Raw genomic sequence first — 17,424 nt, 5'->3', positions numbered from 1 at the left:
AGAGGCCACAGCAGTGAGAGGCCCACCTAGTGCAAAAAGAAAAAAAAAAAAAAAGAAAGAAAACAATCCCTTTTACCATTGTAGCAAAAAGAATAAAATGCCTAATACCTAGGAATAAACCTACCTAAGGAGAGGAAAGACCTATATGTAGAAAAGTATAAGACACTGATGAAAGAAATTAAAGATGATACAAAAAGATGGAGAGATATACCATGTTCTCAGATTGGAAGAATCAACATTGTGAAAATGACTCTACTACCCGAAGCAATCTACAGATTCAATGCAATCCCTATCAAACTACCACTGGCATTTTTCACACAACTAGAACAAAAATTTCACAATTTGTATGGAAACACAAAAGACCCTGAATAGCCAAAGCAATCTTGAGAAAAAAAACGAAGCTGGAGGAATCAGGCTGCCTGACTTCCGACTATACTACAAAGCTACAGTAATAAAGACAGTATGGTACTGACACAAAAACAGAAATATAGATCAATGGAACAGGATAGGAAGCCCAGAGATAAACCCACACACATATGGTCCCCTTATCTTTGATAAAGGGGGAAAGAATATACAGTGGAAAAAGACAGACTCTTCAATAAGTGTTGCTGGGAAAACTGGACAGCTACATGTAAAAGAATGAAATTAGAACATGCCCTAACACCATACACAAAAAAAACTCAAAATGGATTAAAGACCTAAATGTAAGGCCAGACACTATCAAACTCTTAGAGGAAAACATAGGCAGAACACTCTATGACATAAATCACAGCAAGATCCTTTTTGACCCACCTCCTAGAGAAATGGAAATAAAAACAAAAATAAATAAGTGGGACGTAATGAAACTTAAAAGCTTTTGCACAGAAAAGGAAACCATAAACAAGATGAAAAGACAACCCTCAGGATGGGAGAAAATATTTACAGATGAAGCAACTGAGAAAGGATTAATCTCCAAAATTTATAAGCAGCTCATGCAGCTCAATGTCAAAAAACAAACAACCCAATCCAAAAATGGGCAGAAGACCTAAATAGACATTTCTCCAAAGAAGGTATACAGTTTGCTAACAAACACATGAAAGAATGCTCAACATCATTAATCAGTATAGAAATGCAAATCAAAACTACAATGAAGATGTGGCACATATATACAATGGAATATTACTCAGCCATAAAAAAAACGAAATTGAGCTATTTGTAATGAGGTGGATAAACCTAGAGTCTGTCATACAGAGTGAAGTAAGTCAGAAAGAGAAAGACAAATACCATATGCTAACACATATATATGGAATTTAAGAAAAAAAATGTCATGAAGTACCTAAGTGTAAAACAAGAATAAAGGTACAAACCTACTTGAGAATGGACTTGAGGATATGGGGAGGGGAAAGGGTAAGCTGTGACAAAGCGAGAGAGAGGCATGGACATATATACACTTCCAAACGTAATGTAGATAGCTAGCGGGAAGCAGCTGCATAGCACAGGGAGATCAGCTCTGTGCTTTGTGACCGACTGAAGGGGTGGGATAGGGAGGGTGGGAGGGAGGGAGATGCAAGAGGGAAGGGATATGGGAACAGATATATATTTATGACTGATTCACTTTGTTATAAAGCAGAAACTAATACACCATTGTGAAGCAATTATACTCCAATAAAGTTGTAAAAAAAAAAAAACTGCAGTGAGATATCATCTAACACCAGTCAGAATGGCCATCATCAAAAAATGTACAAACAATAAATGCTGGAGAGGGTGTGGAGAAAAGGGAACCCTCTTGCACTGTTTGTGGGAATGTAAATTGATACAGGCACTATGGAGAACAGTATGGAGGTTCCTTAAAAAACTAAAAATAGAACTACCATACAACCCAGCAATCCCACTACTGGGCATATACCCTGAGAAAACCACAATTCAAAAAGAGTCATGTACCACAGTGTTCATTGCAGCTCCATTTACAATAGCCAGGACATGGAAGCAACCTAAGTGTCCATTGACAGATGAATGGATAAAGAAGATGTGGCACATATATACAATGGAATATTACTCAGCCATAAAAAGAAACGAAATTGAGTTATTTGTAGTGAGGTGGATGGACCTAGTTTCTTATACAGAGTGAAGTAAGTCAGAAAGAGTAAAACAAATAGCATATGCTAACACATACCTATGGAATCTAAAAAACAAACAAAAAAATGGTCATGAATAACCTATGGGCAAGACTGGAATAAAGATGCAGATGTACTAGAGAATGAACTTGAGGATATGGGGAGGGAAACGGGTAAGCGGCCACAAAGTGAGAGAGTGGTGTGGACATATATACACTACCAAGTGTAAAATAGATAGCTAGTGGGAAGCTCCCACATAGCACAGGGAGATCAGCTTAGTGCTCTGTGACCACCTAGAGGGGTGGGGGGGAGGGAGATGCAAGAGGGAAGAGATATGGGGATATATGTATATTTATAACTGATTTACTTTGTTATAAAGCAGAAACTAACACACCATTGTAAAGCAATTATACTCCAATAAAGATGTTAAAAATAATAATAAAATAAAAAATAAAGATACACATTCATTAAAAAAAAGGATAAATGCACATGCTCATATACCTACATGTACACTGGCAATCTCCTACTTAGGAATACTCAAGGGTGACCTGATTGTAAATAATTATATCAGGAAGCCCACATTCCTGTCATCTGTTCCCCTTATGCAAAATTACCCTTTATTCTCCAGGTTAGAATATCTGAGGTGAGTGCTCTAAAGAAGTACTTTCTGTTTCAGAGATTAGGGATTTGCCTTGACCTAGGACAAGTAGGAGTAAGAACTCAGAGTTTTAATAGGGTCTGTCCTCTCACATCCTCATCATGAAGACAAACTCATCAATGCCTGTCAGTATGTAGTTGGGGGTTCAAGTATATTCTTGATTCTGAGATTCATTTTCCTTCAAAAACAATTTTCTAAATCCTCCAATTTAGAGTAACTGTTTGCCCTTGACCAAAGGTCAGTATTTGTTAAATAAATGCATTTTGAGGTATAGATCACATGAGTCCATTAGTCCTAAACTTCAAGTATGCAAACTCTTATGGTCAGACATGAAACACCATTTACAATTTACTTTCCATAGGTAACTGTATTCTAGATTAAAAGATAGAGATAAAGCTTCCAAATAGTAGGAGTAACAGGGTTTGATGATAAATTTCTAAATTAGAAAGAACTTGTGTTCTAAAAAGTTATTTTGGAGCACAAATAATATATAACTTATAACCCTTTAGAAGTCCAATGAAATCTTAGAGTAGGAAGAAAGAATGCACTCTCCTTAAGATTTGTAGTTATCCTTCCCAGTGTTTGAGTGTTTTTATTGTTAGTTATACCATTTTATTTTCTTGGAAATGGGTAGTGAACCTATACGTATTTGCCAGGTATGAGGAGGTATCAGTAAGTGTTGTTTAATGAGTGACTCTAAACATGTTTTGTGTGCTTATGTATGTATGCATGTTTATGTATTTGCATATATATATACACATACCAACTTGTATATATATTTGTTAAACTGTGTTTCTACTAGATTTAGTTTGCCTATTTTTACCATTTCCACAACTTGTACCATTTGGCATAATAGTTAGATTTTGTAGTGTTTTTTGAACATGTAGTTCCTTAGACTTCTGCATCTCATTTACCTCCACTTTTTCCCGCTAAAAAGGGAATGTTTTGCTAAGATATATTTTATGATATTCTAAACATTCATTTTAAAAGAATAAACTTTGTCAAGTATAGCTTTTGTGAGCCTTATTTTATGACAATTAAGATTGCATCTTATTTTGACTTGAACTGCTTAATTTTACAGTTGTGTTCGTCTGTGTGGGTGATTGATATTTCTGGTGAATGTGAAATATGTAATGTGTTATTTATTCCATGTTTACTTCTCCAGGAAAATCTCAAACTTAATATTACTGTGTATAATTTTTAAAAAAAAATTATATAAATGACTTTTTTTCTTATGATAGGTGAGGGCGCATTATCTAAGCAATTTTTGTATCTGGCTTGGGATTCAGTTAATAGAAGTGAGGTTGATATTTTACCCATGTTCTTCTTGTCATGTGTGTTGGAATAGATTTTTAGTTTGTTAAGAACAGATATTTTAATGTATTTGCTTAGTTTTTAGGAGTTTAGGCATATAGCTCAGAATTCCTTGAGAAATGATAGGAACATTTTCTTTTCACGTTAAATTTCCATTAATGACATTTTTAAAAAGCAGTAAAATCACTCTGTATAATGTTAGAATTTTCAAATACTAAAAGCAAATTTTATCAAAGCAATTCATTTGAGCAAATTCCAGGAAAACATTTTTTTCTCAGTTATGTTCAGGTTATTTTCCAAGTTGCAAAAATAGGACTTTCCTCAAATTCTGAATTCTGATCATCTTAAAAAATGAAATATATTTGAAAGCTAAATTCAGAACACACTTTCTTGTTAGCAAGAAAGTCATGCCAAAGATAATAGTAGTTAAAATCTTGTGGAAGACAGATGGTTGCTCTAAGACAGATTTTTTCAGTTTGGATTTTAAATTTGAGCATGATGTTTGCTTTCTTTCTGGGAATACTGGAAAGTTTGCTTTGTTTCATCTGCTACATGAATTGATGTCTGCAAAAAAAAAAAAAAGACAGGCTGACAAACACTGAATAATTAGAATTTGTTAGTTTTTCTTAGAGACCCATTTATTTCAGAATGTCTAAAATAACATTAGGCAAATGTCTTCTGTCTTATATTGCATGTGCTGTTATTTTCTCCTACTTTCTTCAGACGTCTCGTGGGGAATTTGACTCCAGTGAATTTGAAGTTAGGAGACGTTATCAAGATTTCCTTTGGTTGAAAGAAAGACTTGAAGAAGCACACCCCACTCTGATTATTCCAGTAAGTTTACATTTTTTTTTTTCACAGAATAACTGCCATTTTGTCTTGTGAATCGTTAGAATGCCTAACACCGAATTTCAGACCTTTTAATTCAGTATAATTCATTTATCTTAGGAACATTTGTTTTTAAACTTTTCAATCTATGTACAGATTTGTTTTTTTAAACTATTGTAATGTGTTAAGATTTTAGCGTTTGGCTCTAGCGTTGTGAATTTTGAAAAATTATTTTTATAAGAAATGATCACACGTTCAAATACTCTTCCAAAAAGAAAAAGTGTAGAATTCCTTATAATCCTGTGCCACATAATGCTCAGATACCTTTTTAAATTTTTTTGCCCTAGCCTTTGCCAGAAAAGTTTATAGTGAAAGGAATGGTGGAACGCTTTAACGATGACTTCATTGAGACACGCAGGAAGGCATTGCATAAATTTTTGAACCGAATTGCTGATCATCCAACTCTAACATTTAATGAAGACTTTAAAGTTTTTCTTACTGCACAAGCTTGGGTAAAGGATTTTAATTTATACTCATATAATCCTTTAGTATCTATACGTGTAGTAGGTTATATGCTTCCTCTTTATTTACCTTTATAAATCAGGTAGCAGTGGCCTCGAATTAAGATGTGTTTTTAAACATTGGAGAGAGATCCTTCAGATACAACCCTGTGTCAGGTCTACGTATAAACATTATGAAAATTTTGTACCTTTCTCACATATACATCCTCATATTTCTCTTGGTAGCTGATTTTTTTTTTTTTTAATGCCTGGGTACTCCTTGCATATATTGCCAATACTGAAGATATATAAACATTTAAAAATTGACACTGTTTTGAGTAGTAATTGGTCAGGGCTTTTCAAGTTAGGATAAAAGATTTTATTAAATAGATGGATGGATGGATGGAGAGATAGGTAAATAATACAATTTCCTTACTTTCTCTTCAATTACCTAATTGAAGGGGGTCTAATTTCTAATACAGACACCTTATATGTTCCTTTTCTTTTCTTCTATGAAGATATAACTCACCAAGAAAGATGATAGGTAGAACAATGGTCAATATTAAATACTTACTGACCAGTGTTGAGTTTTCTATCTCTCGGTTGTTGCCAAAGTGATCGAAGCTAAAAAGTGATTCATCTCAATCTTGACGGTACTTGCTGTCTGGAAGCCCTATATGACTTATATGAGATGAATTTGTGGCCTGACTCCAGACCCTTAGAAGCTGTTAGAAACATTATCTGCAGTCAGCAGTTGCAGTAACAGCTTGCCAGTTGTGACTTGTGCCGTTTCTGATAATGTTTACTCTATCAAATGATGTGGTAGCACTCCTTGATAGACGTGTTGCCTGGTCAAGAATAGCATCTGTTATTATTTGCACACAAAATCATATTGACATGGAAATAAACAAGTCTATATATTATTTTGTGTAAGACCTTTAGGAAAGAAGATCTGGAGAAAGATAATATGTTATTTAATATTTGGGTAAATAATACGTAATAATATCTTTATTTGTGGATTTGGTAGTCAGCATTGTTATAGATTTTTTTTTGTGTGTGTATGTAACTCTTCATCTTTTATTTGATCTCAAACCTATGTTTCAGTAAGTGCTACAAGCATCCTCAGAATCCCTTGTCCTCCTTCTTGGTGTTCTCTTTTAGTATGCCATACTTCTGAAGGAATACTTTAGTGTATCCTTTTATAGCATTTCTACTTTGCAAGTCTGTAGCTGACCCTCCTAAGTTAACTAGAAGTAGAAACAGCTAGTTATAGATTTTATTAAAAATCTTTCCCAAAGACAGTCAGCCAGTGGAGATAGTGTCACAGTTTATCCAGTTAAGTTAGTTGCAGAGCTATGGTCAGGTAGTATCTGTTTACCAATTATTCTAGTGACTTTAAGTAGACAAAGCAGGTTAGTGCTTAGCAGTGAAGCCCCTAGGGTCAGACTGCCAGGGCTCCAATCCTTATCCACTAACTCATTGCTCTTGGAACTTGAGCAAACCTTCCTTTGCTTCTATTTTCTTCTGTACAATGAGGATAATAATAGAACCTACTTCATAGTGTTATTGTGAGTTATGTATATAAGAATGCAAGTATAGTGCCTGCAACATTAAGCTCTTAATAAATGCTAGCTATTATTATAACTAAAGAATTAATGAAGTTTTCCAATTTTTTTCCAGGGAGTAGTTATAGTTAGACCCTAAGAAATCTTTTTCTCAATCATTTTTCTATTAAATTCCTGTTATAAAATATGGATTTCATCTCATATCATCCTTCTTATCTTCTCCAGTAATCTCCTTAAGTGTGATTCCCTCTGTTAAATCTTGTTCTTTGAAAGATCCATGCTCTGAGGAAACATATTTTACATGAGCTCTTTGAAAAGGAATGTTATCAAGGAGACTGAGATTTAGAGAAAGAACTGTACCCTAAACTCATCTGCTTCAAATTAACATGAAAAAAAAAGACGTATAGGAAACATTTTTATTACCTTTATTTTATTCTTCTATTTAGATTTCTTTTTTCTTGTTGGGGCTTGGAATATCATTGTCTGCTTCATCACGAATATTTTATTTTTTTGTCTAGGAACTCTCTTCTCACAAGAAGCAAGGGCCTGGATTACTCAGCAGGATGGGGCAGACGGTCAGAGCGGTTGCATTATCAATGAGAGGAGTTAAAAGCCGCCCCGAGGAGTTCATGGAAATGAATAACTTTATTGAAATATTTAGCCAGAAAATAAATTTGATAGATAAAATATCTCAGAGAATTTACAAGGAAGAAAGGGGTATGTAGAATCACTGAAATGTGATTTCGAAGTTGTTTGATTTCTGATGGATCTTTACATTTGCTGGTGTGGTAAGGCAACATCAACTTAGCATTTCTTTTTGGTCATTATCAGGAGTTCTGTCTCTGCTTACAGTGCCTGTCTGTTATTGCATGCTGTTTACTTTATCTATTAGAGCCCTTAACATATTAATGGGTTGTTTTAAAATCCTGGTCTGATAATTCCAACATCTCTACCACATCTGGTTCTGATGCTTGCTCTCTCTTCAAATTGTGTTTTTTGCCTTTTAGTATGTTTTGTAATTTTTTTCTTGGTAGCCGGACATGATGTACGCATAAAAATAAACAGGCCTTTAGTAATGTGGTAGTGAGGTGTCGGGGAGAGGAAGTATTCTAGAGGCCTGTGATTAGGTCTCAGTCCTTTAGTGAGTCTGTGCCTCTGGACCGTGAGCTTCACAAAAGTTCAGTTTTTTTTCCTCCCCCCTCTTAGTTGGATCAGGATGGCCAGAGTGGGCTCAAGTTGGGTATTTCCCTTTCAGGTCAGTTAGGTTCTGATAATACCCCAGCAGGTTATGCTCTGGTTAACTAGTTTCCCATGAGGGCAGGCCTTGTTAAGAAGGCTATTTCAAAATGGTTCATTTTCCCACCCCCTGCAGGAAGCAGAAGTAGTTTTTATCTGATATTTACTGTGTAAGCTTTTGGGGGTAAATCTCACAATATTGTGGGGTCCCCTGGTGACTGGGTTCCTCTGGAGTTTTTCACTCTTTGAATTGTCCACAATGAGCCTCCAGCAATTCATCATTGACAGTTTCAGTCTCCCTACCCCCCGGCACTGGTTGCAGAAGTGATTTCCCCTCTTGAGTCTCTGCTCCAGGAAGACAAGATTCCTTGTATCCATGTGTCTGTCTTTTCAGTCTTGCAGGCAGTGGTTTGTCCTGTGTCCTCCCCTCTCTCACAGATCCAAAAAAAAATTGGCCTTTCAGTCTGCTCGGCATTTTTCTTGTTAAGACCAAGTGGCGACTTCCAAGCTCCTTACAGAGGAATCACACAACATTAAGTTAGAATTTCACCTTCAAACTGTGGTTTATTCCCAGATCTATTGTGAAAATTTGATTCCTAAATGATTTTGAATGTAGTCATGGCTGGTTTCCATTTGCTTTAATTAATCACTAGCTGTCTTGTTCTCATTTATAGATAATAGTGATAAAGAGCTTAATATTTTGGATGTAGTTGGTCTCAAATGTTCAACATGGGCTATAGTTTTAATCAAAGAAGTGATGTTTTAGGAAACAGGGTTTTCACAGTTTCTAGTGATTTTTGTATGAGGGGACAAGTACTCATTAGGCCTGTCCAACCAATGGCAGAGATTTATATATGGGAAAATAGGTCCTGTTTCCTATTTTCAAGTTAGAATTTATTCCATGATGGGACTTCCCTGGTGGTCTAGTGGCTAAGACTCCATGCTCCCAATACAGGGGTCCTTGGTTCAGTCCTTGGTCAGGGAATCAGATCCCACATGCCGCAACTCAAGATTCTGCAACTAAAGATCCTGCATGCCGCAACTAAGACCCAATGCAGCCAAACAAATATTAAAAAATAATAATTTATTCCATCATGATTTTTTCTAATTCTATGATGAGTTTTTGCTAATTTTCTGATTGCATTTACCTACATTAAAAATAGATGACTAATTCAGAAAATATATTTCCTAATATAAATTGGTTTTAGAGATGAACTACTTAAAGTCCCTACATTGATGGTTTATTTCTTTATTGTCTGTGTCCTGCATTAAACTGTAAGTTCCATCAGGAGAAAAAGGGAAAAGGATTGATTTATTTCTGGTATCTAGTAGTGCCTAACACATTGTAGATGCTCAATTAAAATCTGTTCAATGATTGAAAAAATAAATGAATAAACATAAGATTTGGTGGTAGGAAAATCTGCTTTATCAATAATTGATTGGTTATTAAAAGAGATATAGAAAAAATTGTTATATCTGAGTGTGTATTGCCTTTTCTCTAACTTCCTTTCCTATGTATTGACTTGGTGAGGTCATTGTGGTGACTAAATATAGTTTAATAATTTGTTTTATGCCTCTTGGTCTGCTTTTGTGTTTACCATTTGTCATTTTTTTTTTTTAATGTCAAGAAGCCAGTTGTTTTAACTAGGTTCTGTGATTCCAATTCTATTAAGTAGATTCTTGATGCATAGTTAAGTGGTACAGCAATTCAAAGAGGCCCCTGGAAACTCTTGACACTTAAGATTTCTGTAGAATATCAATACGCTTTATATTTGCCAGCGCAAGGGACTAGTTTTAAAATCTTTGATATACTCTAATATTTGTGAAATGCTCAAAACGAAAAGTGGGTTTTGTGGCAGACTTTATAAATCTGAGCTTTCATTTTCAAGGAGTGAATGCACACTGGCCCAAACTTGAGGGATTTCTTGGTCTTTCGAATGTGAAGCCCACTTGTCAAGATTTCATTCAAAATGATAGAATTTTTCTTTTTTTTGTAGTTCTGGGAGTCTAAGCTATATAGGGTGTTTCATTCATATTTAAATCATAAAGAATTTGATGATCATAATGAGTCATTTCTCTTTTGATTTAGTTTTATTCAGTTTTTTTCTGTGATTTTGTTTTGTGTTCCCCAATTTATTAGGCAAATTTGTATTGACCAAATTTGTATTGCTGCTTTGTGCTAAAGATTGAAGAAGGGCTAAGATAGTACCTGTCCTTGAGCTCACAGTTTAGTTGGGGAAACAGATATATTAATGGACAAATTACAGTGCAGCTCATTAAGTGTTTGCATACAGATGTGATTTGAGTGCTGTATAAGCACAGTTTTAGAATTTCAGGGAAGCTCTATATATAAAAATAAATACTACACAGGGTTAATGACACACTTTGATATATACACAAATTGAGAAAAGAAATAAAGGAGAATGTTTTCTATAAATATTAGTTTAGTATGGTGGTTATTTAAAATAAAAGATAGGCCTAGATCAGGAGGATGCAATTTGGAAGGGCTCTAGTGGTCATTAAACCGAATATCTTCCTTAGGTGACAACTAATATTCCTGTTTTTTAAAATTTTTAAAGTCTTTTTTAGTTTACTTCATCATATAAACTTTTGAAATTTTAATAGTTTAGTAAAAAGTTTAATTTAGAGCAATATGACATATTTCAACTAACCCCAGTGACTAGTAAGATGATTAAATATAGAGAATTTAATTGTATTTATATGCATATTAAACCAAAAACACTCACTACTCATGCATTCTCTACCATAAAAAGCCGTCTGTCATTAAAAGTTGATAGTGTGAAAGCAAACATAAAAACATTCAGATTTTAAAATGAAATCCAAATTTTTGGATAAATTTTTGGCTTATCAAGCATTGAATAGTCTTTTGTTATTCATTCTTTCATTGATATGAAAATATTTATTGAATATATTATGTATTAGGCTTTGAGATTAAAAAAATAATAAGACTCTCCCCAGTTGAGTCTTGGAGCATATGGCCTAGGAGTGTGTGAGTTATGCAAGCAGTTATAATAAAGTGGGATAATACAAGTATTAAATTATGATAGGCTTTAATAGAAGTATAAAATTATAATAGACTCATTGAGGACAAAGCATCTAAGAAGCCTTTGGAACAGAAACAGAAGAGATTTGTTTGTGTTAGGACTTAAAGGATTAGAAGTAGTTTGTCAGATGATAGAAATGGTAGAGGGCAAGACTAAAAGATACATGCATTGTTTAAGTTAGGAGAAATCATGAGGTATTCATGAATGAGCAAAATTCATGAATTTTGGCTTGAATTAAAATATCTTTGGGGGAGAATCTGAGGAGTTAGTTCTGGAGAGGCAAGGTAGGGACTGATCATAAAGGACTTTCTAATTCAGCTAAGAAACTTCAGTGTTCATATACTGTGACAAAAATTGAAAGAGGGAGAATTGTTAGAAGTCCCTTGCAGTAGTGCAGGTTAGAGATGCTGATGACAGTGGAAGTGAGGAGAGGTGGGTGGGTGGGTAGGTAAGTGGGTGGGTAAATGGATGGATGGTTAGATAGATAGATAGATAGATAGAGATTTAGAAATATTGGAATTGCTGACTGGCTCTGTGCAGGTGTGAGTCTAGGGTCTAGGATGACCCCACATTTTTTGCTTAGATGTCTGGAAGCAATTACCATTAAGAGGATATGTAAACAGGATAAGAGGAAAAAGAAGACATGTTTTCTTTAGGTCATGTTGCCTATGAGGTATTCAGGTATAGTTTGTTTGGTAGGCAGAAGTCTGTGATAGATACAGTGATCGTATAATTTATCTCCCAAGCCAGGACACTTTTGAGAATGAAAAAGCATGTTATTATTGATTACACTTGGAAAGTTTTCATTCAAGGACCAGTTTGGGATGACAGGTCAATTTAATGAAAGATGATAATGATATCCATATTCTTATGTTCATGTACAAGAACATGTGCACAATGAGAAAATAAGGTCCTTTCTTATTGTCTGTAATACAGGGATTTTGAAAACTCCTGTAAATTGAAGAACTTATTATTTTTTTAGAATATTTTGATGAAATGAAAGAATATGGCCCAATTCATATTCTGTGGTCAGCATCAGAAGAAGATCTGGCTGATACTCTAAAAGGTGTTGCCAGCTGCGTTGACAAATGCTGTAAGGCCACTGAAAAACGGATGTCTGGACTCTCAGAGGCCCTGCTTCCTGTCGTACATGAGTATGTGCTTTATAGTGAAATGTTAATGGTAAGAACACCTAATTCTACTTCTACCTTAGTTCCTGACCTGATTATGTGCTTTATAAAGGCAGTTCCTATTTCTTTTTGTTCACCACTATCTTCCCATCCTAGAAAGATGCTTTGCATGTAGATACTCATAAATATTTGTTCACTGCATGAATGAATTGATGAGTGGAAGAATATGTTAATAAAAGACAGGAATTTTCAACAGTAACAAAAACAGTTTATAAGATAGATTTGAAGCATCCTCAGTCAAGATTTACATAGGGAGTATGATCAGTTTTTCCAGCCTTTTAAAATTTTACTTTAAAAATTTTCAGCACTTTAGAAATTTCTTTTGATGAAAGAGTTGCTTTCTTGCTTCTAGGTACATTTGATTTAGCAATATATTTAGTATCATTATGTAGAATGTACTTGAGTAGGATCTTGATGTTTGTTCTGTCTTCTGGGTGCTTCTGAAAAGAAATGCTTCAAATTAACACGTTTCTTTCACTATTTGAAAAGGCTTTTATTCCTCTTATATCAGAGTTTTGCATTTAACCTCCTCAGTTCAAGTTAAGGTTTCCAGATATTTGGGATTTAGCAATGCTATCTGCAAAGCTAATGTTTTTCATCCAGTATTATTCTCTGCTCACAATACCTTGCACAGTTGAACTGATACCCTCAGCTTTCTGGTGTTGTAGGGTGACAGTGGGGGAAGGAGTCAGCTTGCATTCAGTTATAGTCCATTTTTTCTTCCATTTAGACTTGAATCCATGTCTGGTTTCTGTTTTCATGTACTCTTGATTTGGGAGGATTTAAATTTTTTTTTTTACTTTGTCTTGTTAAGAAAAGCTCTCTTAGCCTTTCAGCATGATATCTGCCTCTTTCGTATTTATCATGTTTAGCTTTTGCTTTCACAGAATCATTAAATATTTTGTAGGTATTTCGGATTTCTGTTGTTACTTGACTTTGTTGTGATCCTCCCATAAACACACCCTCCCTGCTTCCCAAAGTCCTCTAATGTTTCACTGCTGAGGTGCTTCCTCCTTGCCTCCATCAATTTCCTTGGCTACATTCCATTGGTTTACTTCATTATTGATCTCTTTCTTGTGTGGCTGTTCAAAGAGATCTGATTTTTATCATTAAAAATATTATATTATTTTCCCTTAATTAGATGTTTTGCTCTTTATGTCAGGATGGAAATTATGCAATTTAAATCCTGTATTATTAAAGGTGTGGAAAAATTATAATAGCAACCAGAATTGAATTATTTTATAGGTCCTCATTTGATTGTATTATTTTGTAGGTTCCTAGGGTATAATCAATAGCACCTATATTGAAGTTGTACTTCTGTTTTATATTGGAATGTTTTCTTCAATGTGAGCTAAAATAATGAAAGATACATGCCTTGACAAAATGATTGAATTTGTGCAGTTTTTACTAGTTGTCTTCTGAAGCCACCTCTTATTTAAAATATTTCTACCTATATGAAGCACAATATTTCATATTTATGGAAACATACATAAAATTAATGAGACTAAATTATAGTATGTGTCATTTGGGTTAGAGAAAGGAAGGGGTTCCTGACATTAATGGCCGTTAAACATTGAAGTAAATATAAAAGAATTTGTGATAATTAGTTGAATTTTCTATTCATTTCTTTGAAAACAAGAGAAATGTTAATCTCTTTCGAACGTTTTAAGATTGATTCCACCAGGCACAGAACCAGGGTGAGTCATTTTCAGGATGATTTTTACCCTTAATGCCTCTCAATACTCTCTCAAATACTATAGAGCCAGCTTATCTGGTTCCATTTAACTGATTTGTGGTTAAGGTTCTTCCCTTCCTCTGCAAACACCCAAAAGACCTGTACCGCACTAAGGCCCTTCTCTTGTATGTCCTGCAACTCTGCTCTCCCTAGTTGAACTGTTTGCTTACCCAGAGTTAGTTTTATTTTCGCCTTGAACTGTTTAGGCCACTTGTGTTCATTATTACAATTTCATTATTTAATTAATACTATAGAAACCAGTGAAAGATGAGTACAAATAAAAAGAATCTTGGTGTCTACAAAGACTGTCTTGGAAGAAAAGTGAGTCACCAAGGGAAAGACATTGAAAAAGACTAGAAAACATTATAAAAGATGTAGATGAATTCCGCACTCAAATTCCTTCACCAGGGTGTATTAACTGAAATGTGAAATCATGGTTATTCAAGAAAACAAGATGGAACTCCTCTCAGTCAGAGCAGAGGCCACGCTTTCTCCTAAGTCTTGGCTAATCAGTTAATACTTATATATTTTAAGCTAAAATAAAATCTTAAGATGTGAGTGCACACTTCAATTTTGATTCCCCACTGTAATTGACTTTGATTAACTATGCCTTTGGAGTCCAATAAGAGGGCTGATTGTAGATACTTTCAGATGTGTAGCCCATGTGCCCTCCCAACTGCAACCAGTTTACACCATAGCACGTATTTTCAGTGCTCCTATTGGCTTTTTTATTCCTTTGTTTTGTTCTTTGCTCTTTTTGAACAACTGTACATGCCTAGAGTGCACCATCAAAACATGTATTTTGTACATAAAGTACTTAAGCCAGTAAGGTGTACATTGGGAAAACTAATAAAAGATTATGAAAAAGTTTCTTTTAAATACTTGGTATCAGTTTAGCTTTTAGAGATTAAAAAAAAATTTTTTTAAGTCATTACACCCCTAGATGACTGATGGCTTGGGGAAGAGATGGTATTTATATTCTCAAATGTATATTTTTGTTATACAAAGATTATTAAAACTAAGTACAACCTGTTTCATTCCTGTGTTTTAATATGAAGGGTGTCATGAAAAGAAGAGATCAAATACAGGCAGAACTGGATTCCAAAATTGAAGCTTTGACCTCTAAAAAGGCAGATACTGATCTGGTGAGTTTTTAAATTTCTTGTTATAATCATATAGAATTGATTGTCTAAAATTTGTATTAGCTCCATTACATGCTTGTTTTTAAGCATTCAGTAAATGATACTAAAATTTCTTCCAAAAATAAATTATACATTGAGTACCAGATGAGTCTGTAAGCTTACGATGCTTTTCTGCCTTTCTGTCTTATATTTTTTCTTACAACGAGTAAAGTATGAAGTTAATATTTTTTAAATTAGAGTTCTTGAATTCAGAAAGTATGGAAAAAAGTACCTAACATTGTTCCAGAAGGTTAGTAAGTACTCAGTAAATAAATCTACTTTTTACTAGTTTTATAAGAAATTTGTACAAGGTAAGTTGGTGTTCCTATACATTTTTTTCTAGTTATTGTAAAAATCTTTACAAAGGAAGTATCTTTGTTTTCAAGTTTAATCCTTTTCTTAAAATACTTTTTTCATGGAAATTTTCAAACATAAAAAATGATTTAATAATATAATGAACTCATTTACCCACCACTGGGCTTCATTAATTCCCAGCATTTTGCCCAGTTTTTTTCACCTGGCTATTTCTCACTTTTTTTTTTTTTTCTGAAGTACTCTAAAGCAATTTTGGGACATTATATTTTCACGCACAATAGTTTAGCATTTATATTTTATTGTCTTTGCATGTTGTCATGATACTTTCAGATCAGAATTGTTATCATTTTAAAACTGAGGAAGAGGCTTGAAATGTAGAGTAACTTGCCCAAATTTATATAGTTCTTGAAACAGAAGTAGGACTGGAGGTAATAGTATCACTTGCCTCCCTCAGACGATGCTGCCTCTCAGAGAGCAAGTATGAAAGTTGGAGAAATCACTCATTACTTTGTTAACTTTTATTACATTTTCTATGAAAGAGACTTTCCTAATTTTATTTTTAATTTAAGGGTTTAGAGTACACTTATGTCAGGTGAATGGGGGAGTCCTTGAAACAACCCCCAACCCCCAACCCCCTCCCATTAATCCATAGTATTATTGCTGCCCATCCCAACTTGGCTTGGGAGCTAACTCCCTCCTCCCTTCTTTAATTTTCTCTCTAGCTTTAATAATTTTCTAACACAAAAGATGATATTCTGGTTTTATTTGTATTATCTTTCTTTCTCTTTCTCTCCCTGTCCATAATCTAAACACCTTGAGGGTAGTAATTTTTTAATTGTTTCCTGAAGTGTTCTCAGCCCAGAGAACAGTGCCTGGTACATGGTGGTCACTCAATAAATATTGTGAATGAATGAAACTTGCAGTGATTGCTTGGCTTCATAAAAACATATTGAACATTTGAAGCAATAAGTCTCTACAAAATCAGACTTTGTGTAAAATGTTGAGATTTCACTAAAAAGTGATTATGAACTATCCTCACCTTTCTTAACTATGCTTATTTTTCAAACTCAAATTTATTCTCCTGCATGGAGTGTGAGTGGGGAGTGGTGGGCTGCTGTGGACAGAGTAGGAGAATGGAATCTGTGAGAGAGACTAACAGAAGATGTAGAACAAATGGAACTAGTGGTCGAGGGGGAGCTGTTGCTTTTACCTCAAGATGAGGAGAAAAAAGAGGAAATCCAAGATTAACCTTCTCAATACAGTAAGGGATAGATATATATATATACACATTTATATATATTTTATTTATATAATATATATATACACACATATATATACATATATATATATATTTTTTTTTAATTTAAAAAGTCAACTGGGGGCTTCCCTGGTGGCGCAGTGGTTGACAGTCTGCCTGCCGATGCAGGGGACACGGGTTCATGCCCCGGTCCAGGAAGATCCCACATGCCGCGGAACGGCTGGGCCCGTGAGCCATGGCCTCTGAGCCTGTGCATCCGGAGCCTGTGCTCCACAACGGGAGAGGCCACAACAGTGAGAGGCCCGCGTACCGCAAAAAAAAAGAAAACAAAAAAAGTCAACTGGAATGAACAGAGATGAGTGAGCACATGTACAACAATTATAATTGTATCATTGTAACTGTAGAATTTTTTTATTTTCTAAATAATTTCTAAAGATATTGAAATATTGCCCTTGACTAAATACTAGGAAAAGTACAGTATTTTAA

At 34.5% G+C, this 17,424-nt stretch overlaps 1 protein-coding gene across 6 annotated transcripts in view; it reads left to right on the top strand.

The window, feature by feature from the left end:
* SNX7 (sorting nexin 7) overlaps positions 1–17,424 on the top strand; it is a 99,657-nt gene that overhangs the window by 33,272 nt on the left and 48,961 nt on the right. For 4 of the 6 annotated variants that reach the window (XM_081223677.1, XM_081223678.1, XM_081223675.1 and 1 more), the window contains exons 3-7: positions 4,789–4,899; positions 5,241–5,405; positions 7,477–7,675; positions 12,242–12,441; positions 15,243–15,329. In XM_081223677.1, coding sequence (XP_081079803.1) covers positions 4,789–4,899; positions 5,241–5,405; positions 7,477–7,675; positions 12,242–12,441; positions 15,243–15,329 — 762 coding nt within the window. The remainder of the gene's footprint in view (positions 1–4,788; positions 4,900–5,240; positions 5,406–7,476; positions 7,676–12,241; positions 12,442–15,242; positions 15,330–17,424) is intronic. The other 2 variants (XM_081223679.1, XM_081223680.1) reach the window with 1 other exon arrangement.

The sequence above is a fragment of the Mesoplodon bidens genome (genome assembly GCF_964165515.1).
Source record: "Mesoplodon bidens genome assembly, chromosome: 2".
NCBI classification, from domain to species: Eukaryota; Metazoa; Chordata; class Mammalia; order Artiodactyla; family Ziphiidae; genus Mesoplodon; species Mesoplodon bidens.
The sequence above is the reverse complement of the archived record's forward strand: the minus strand, read 5'-3'. Positions and strand labels throughout refer to the sequence as shown.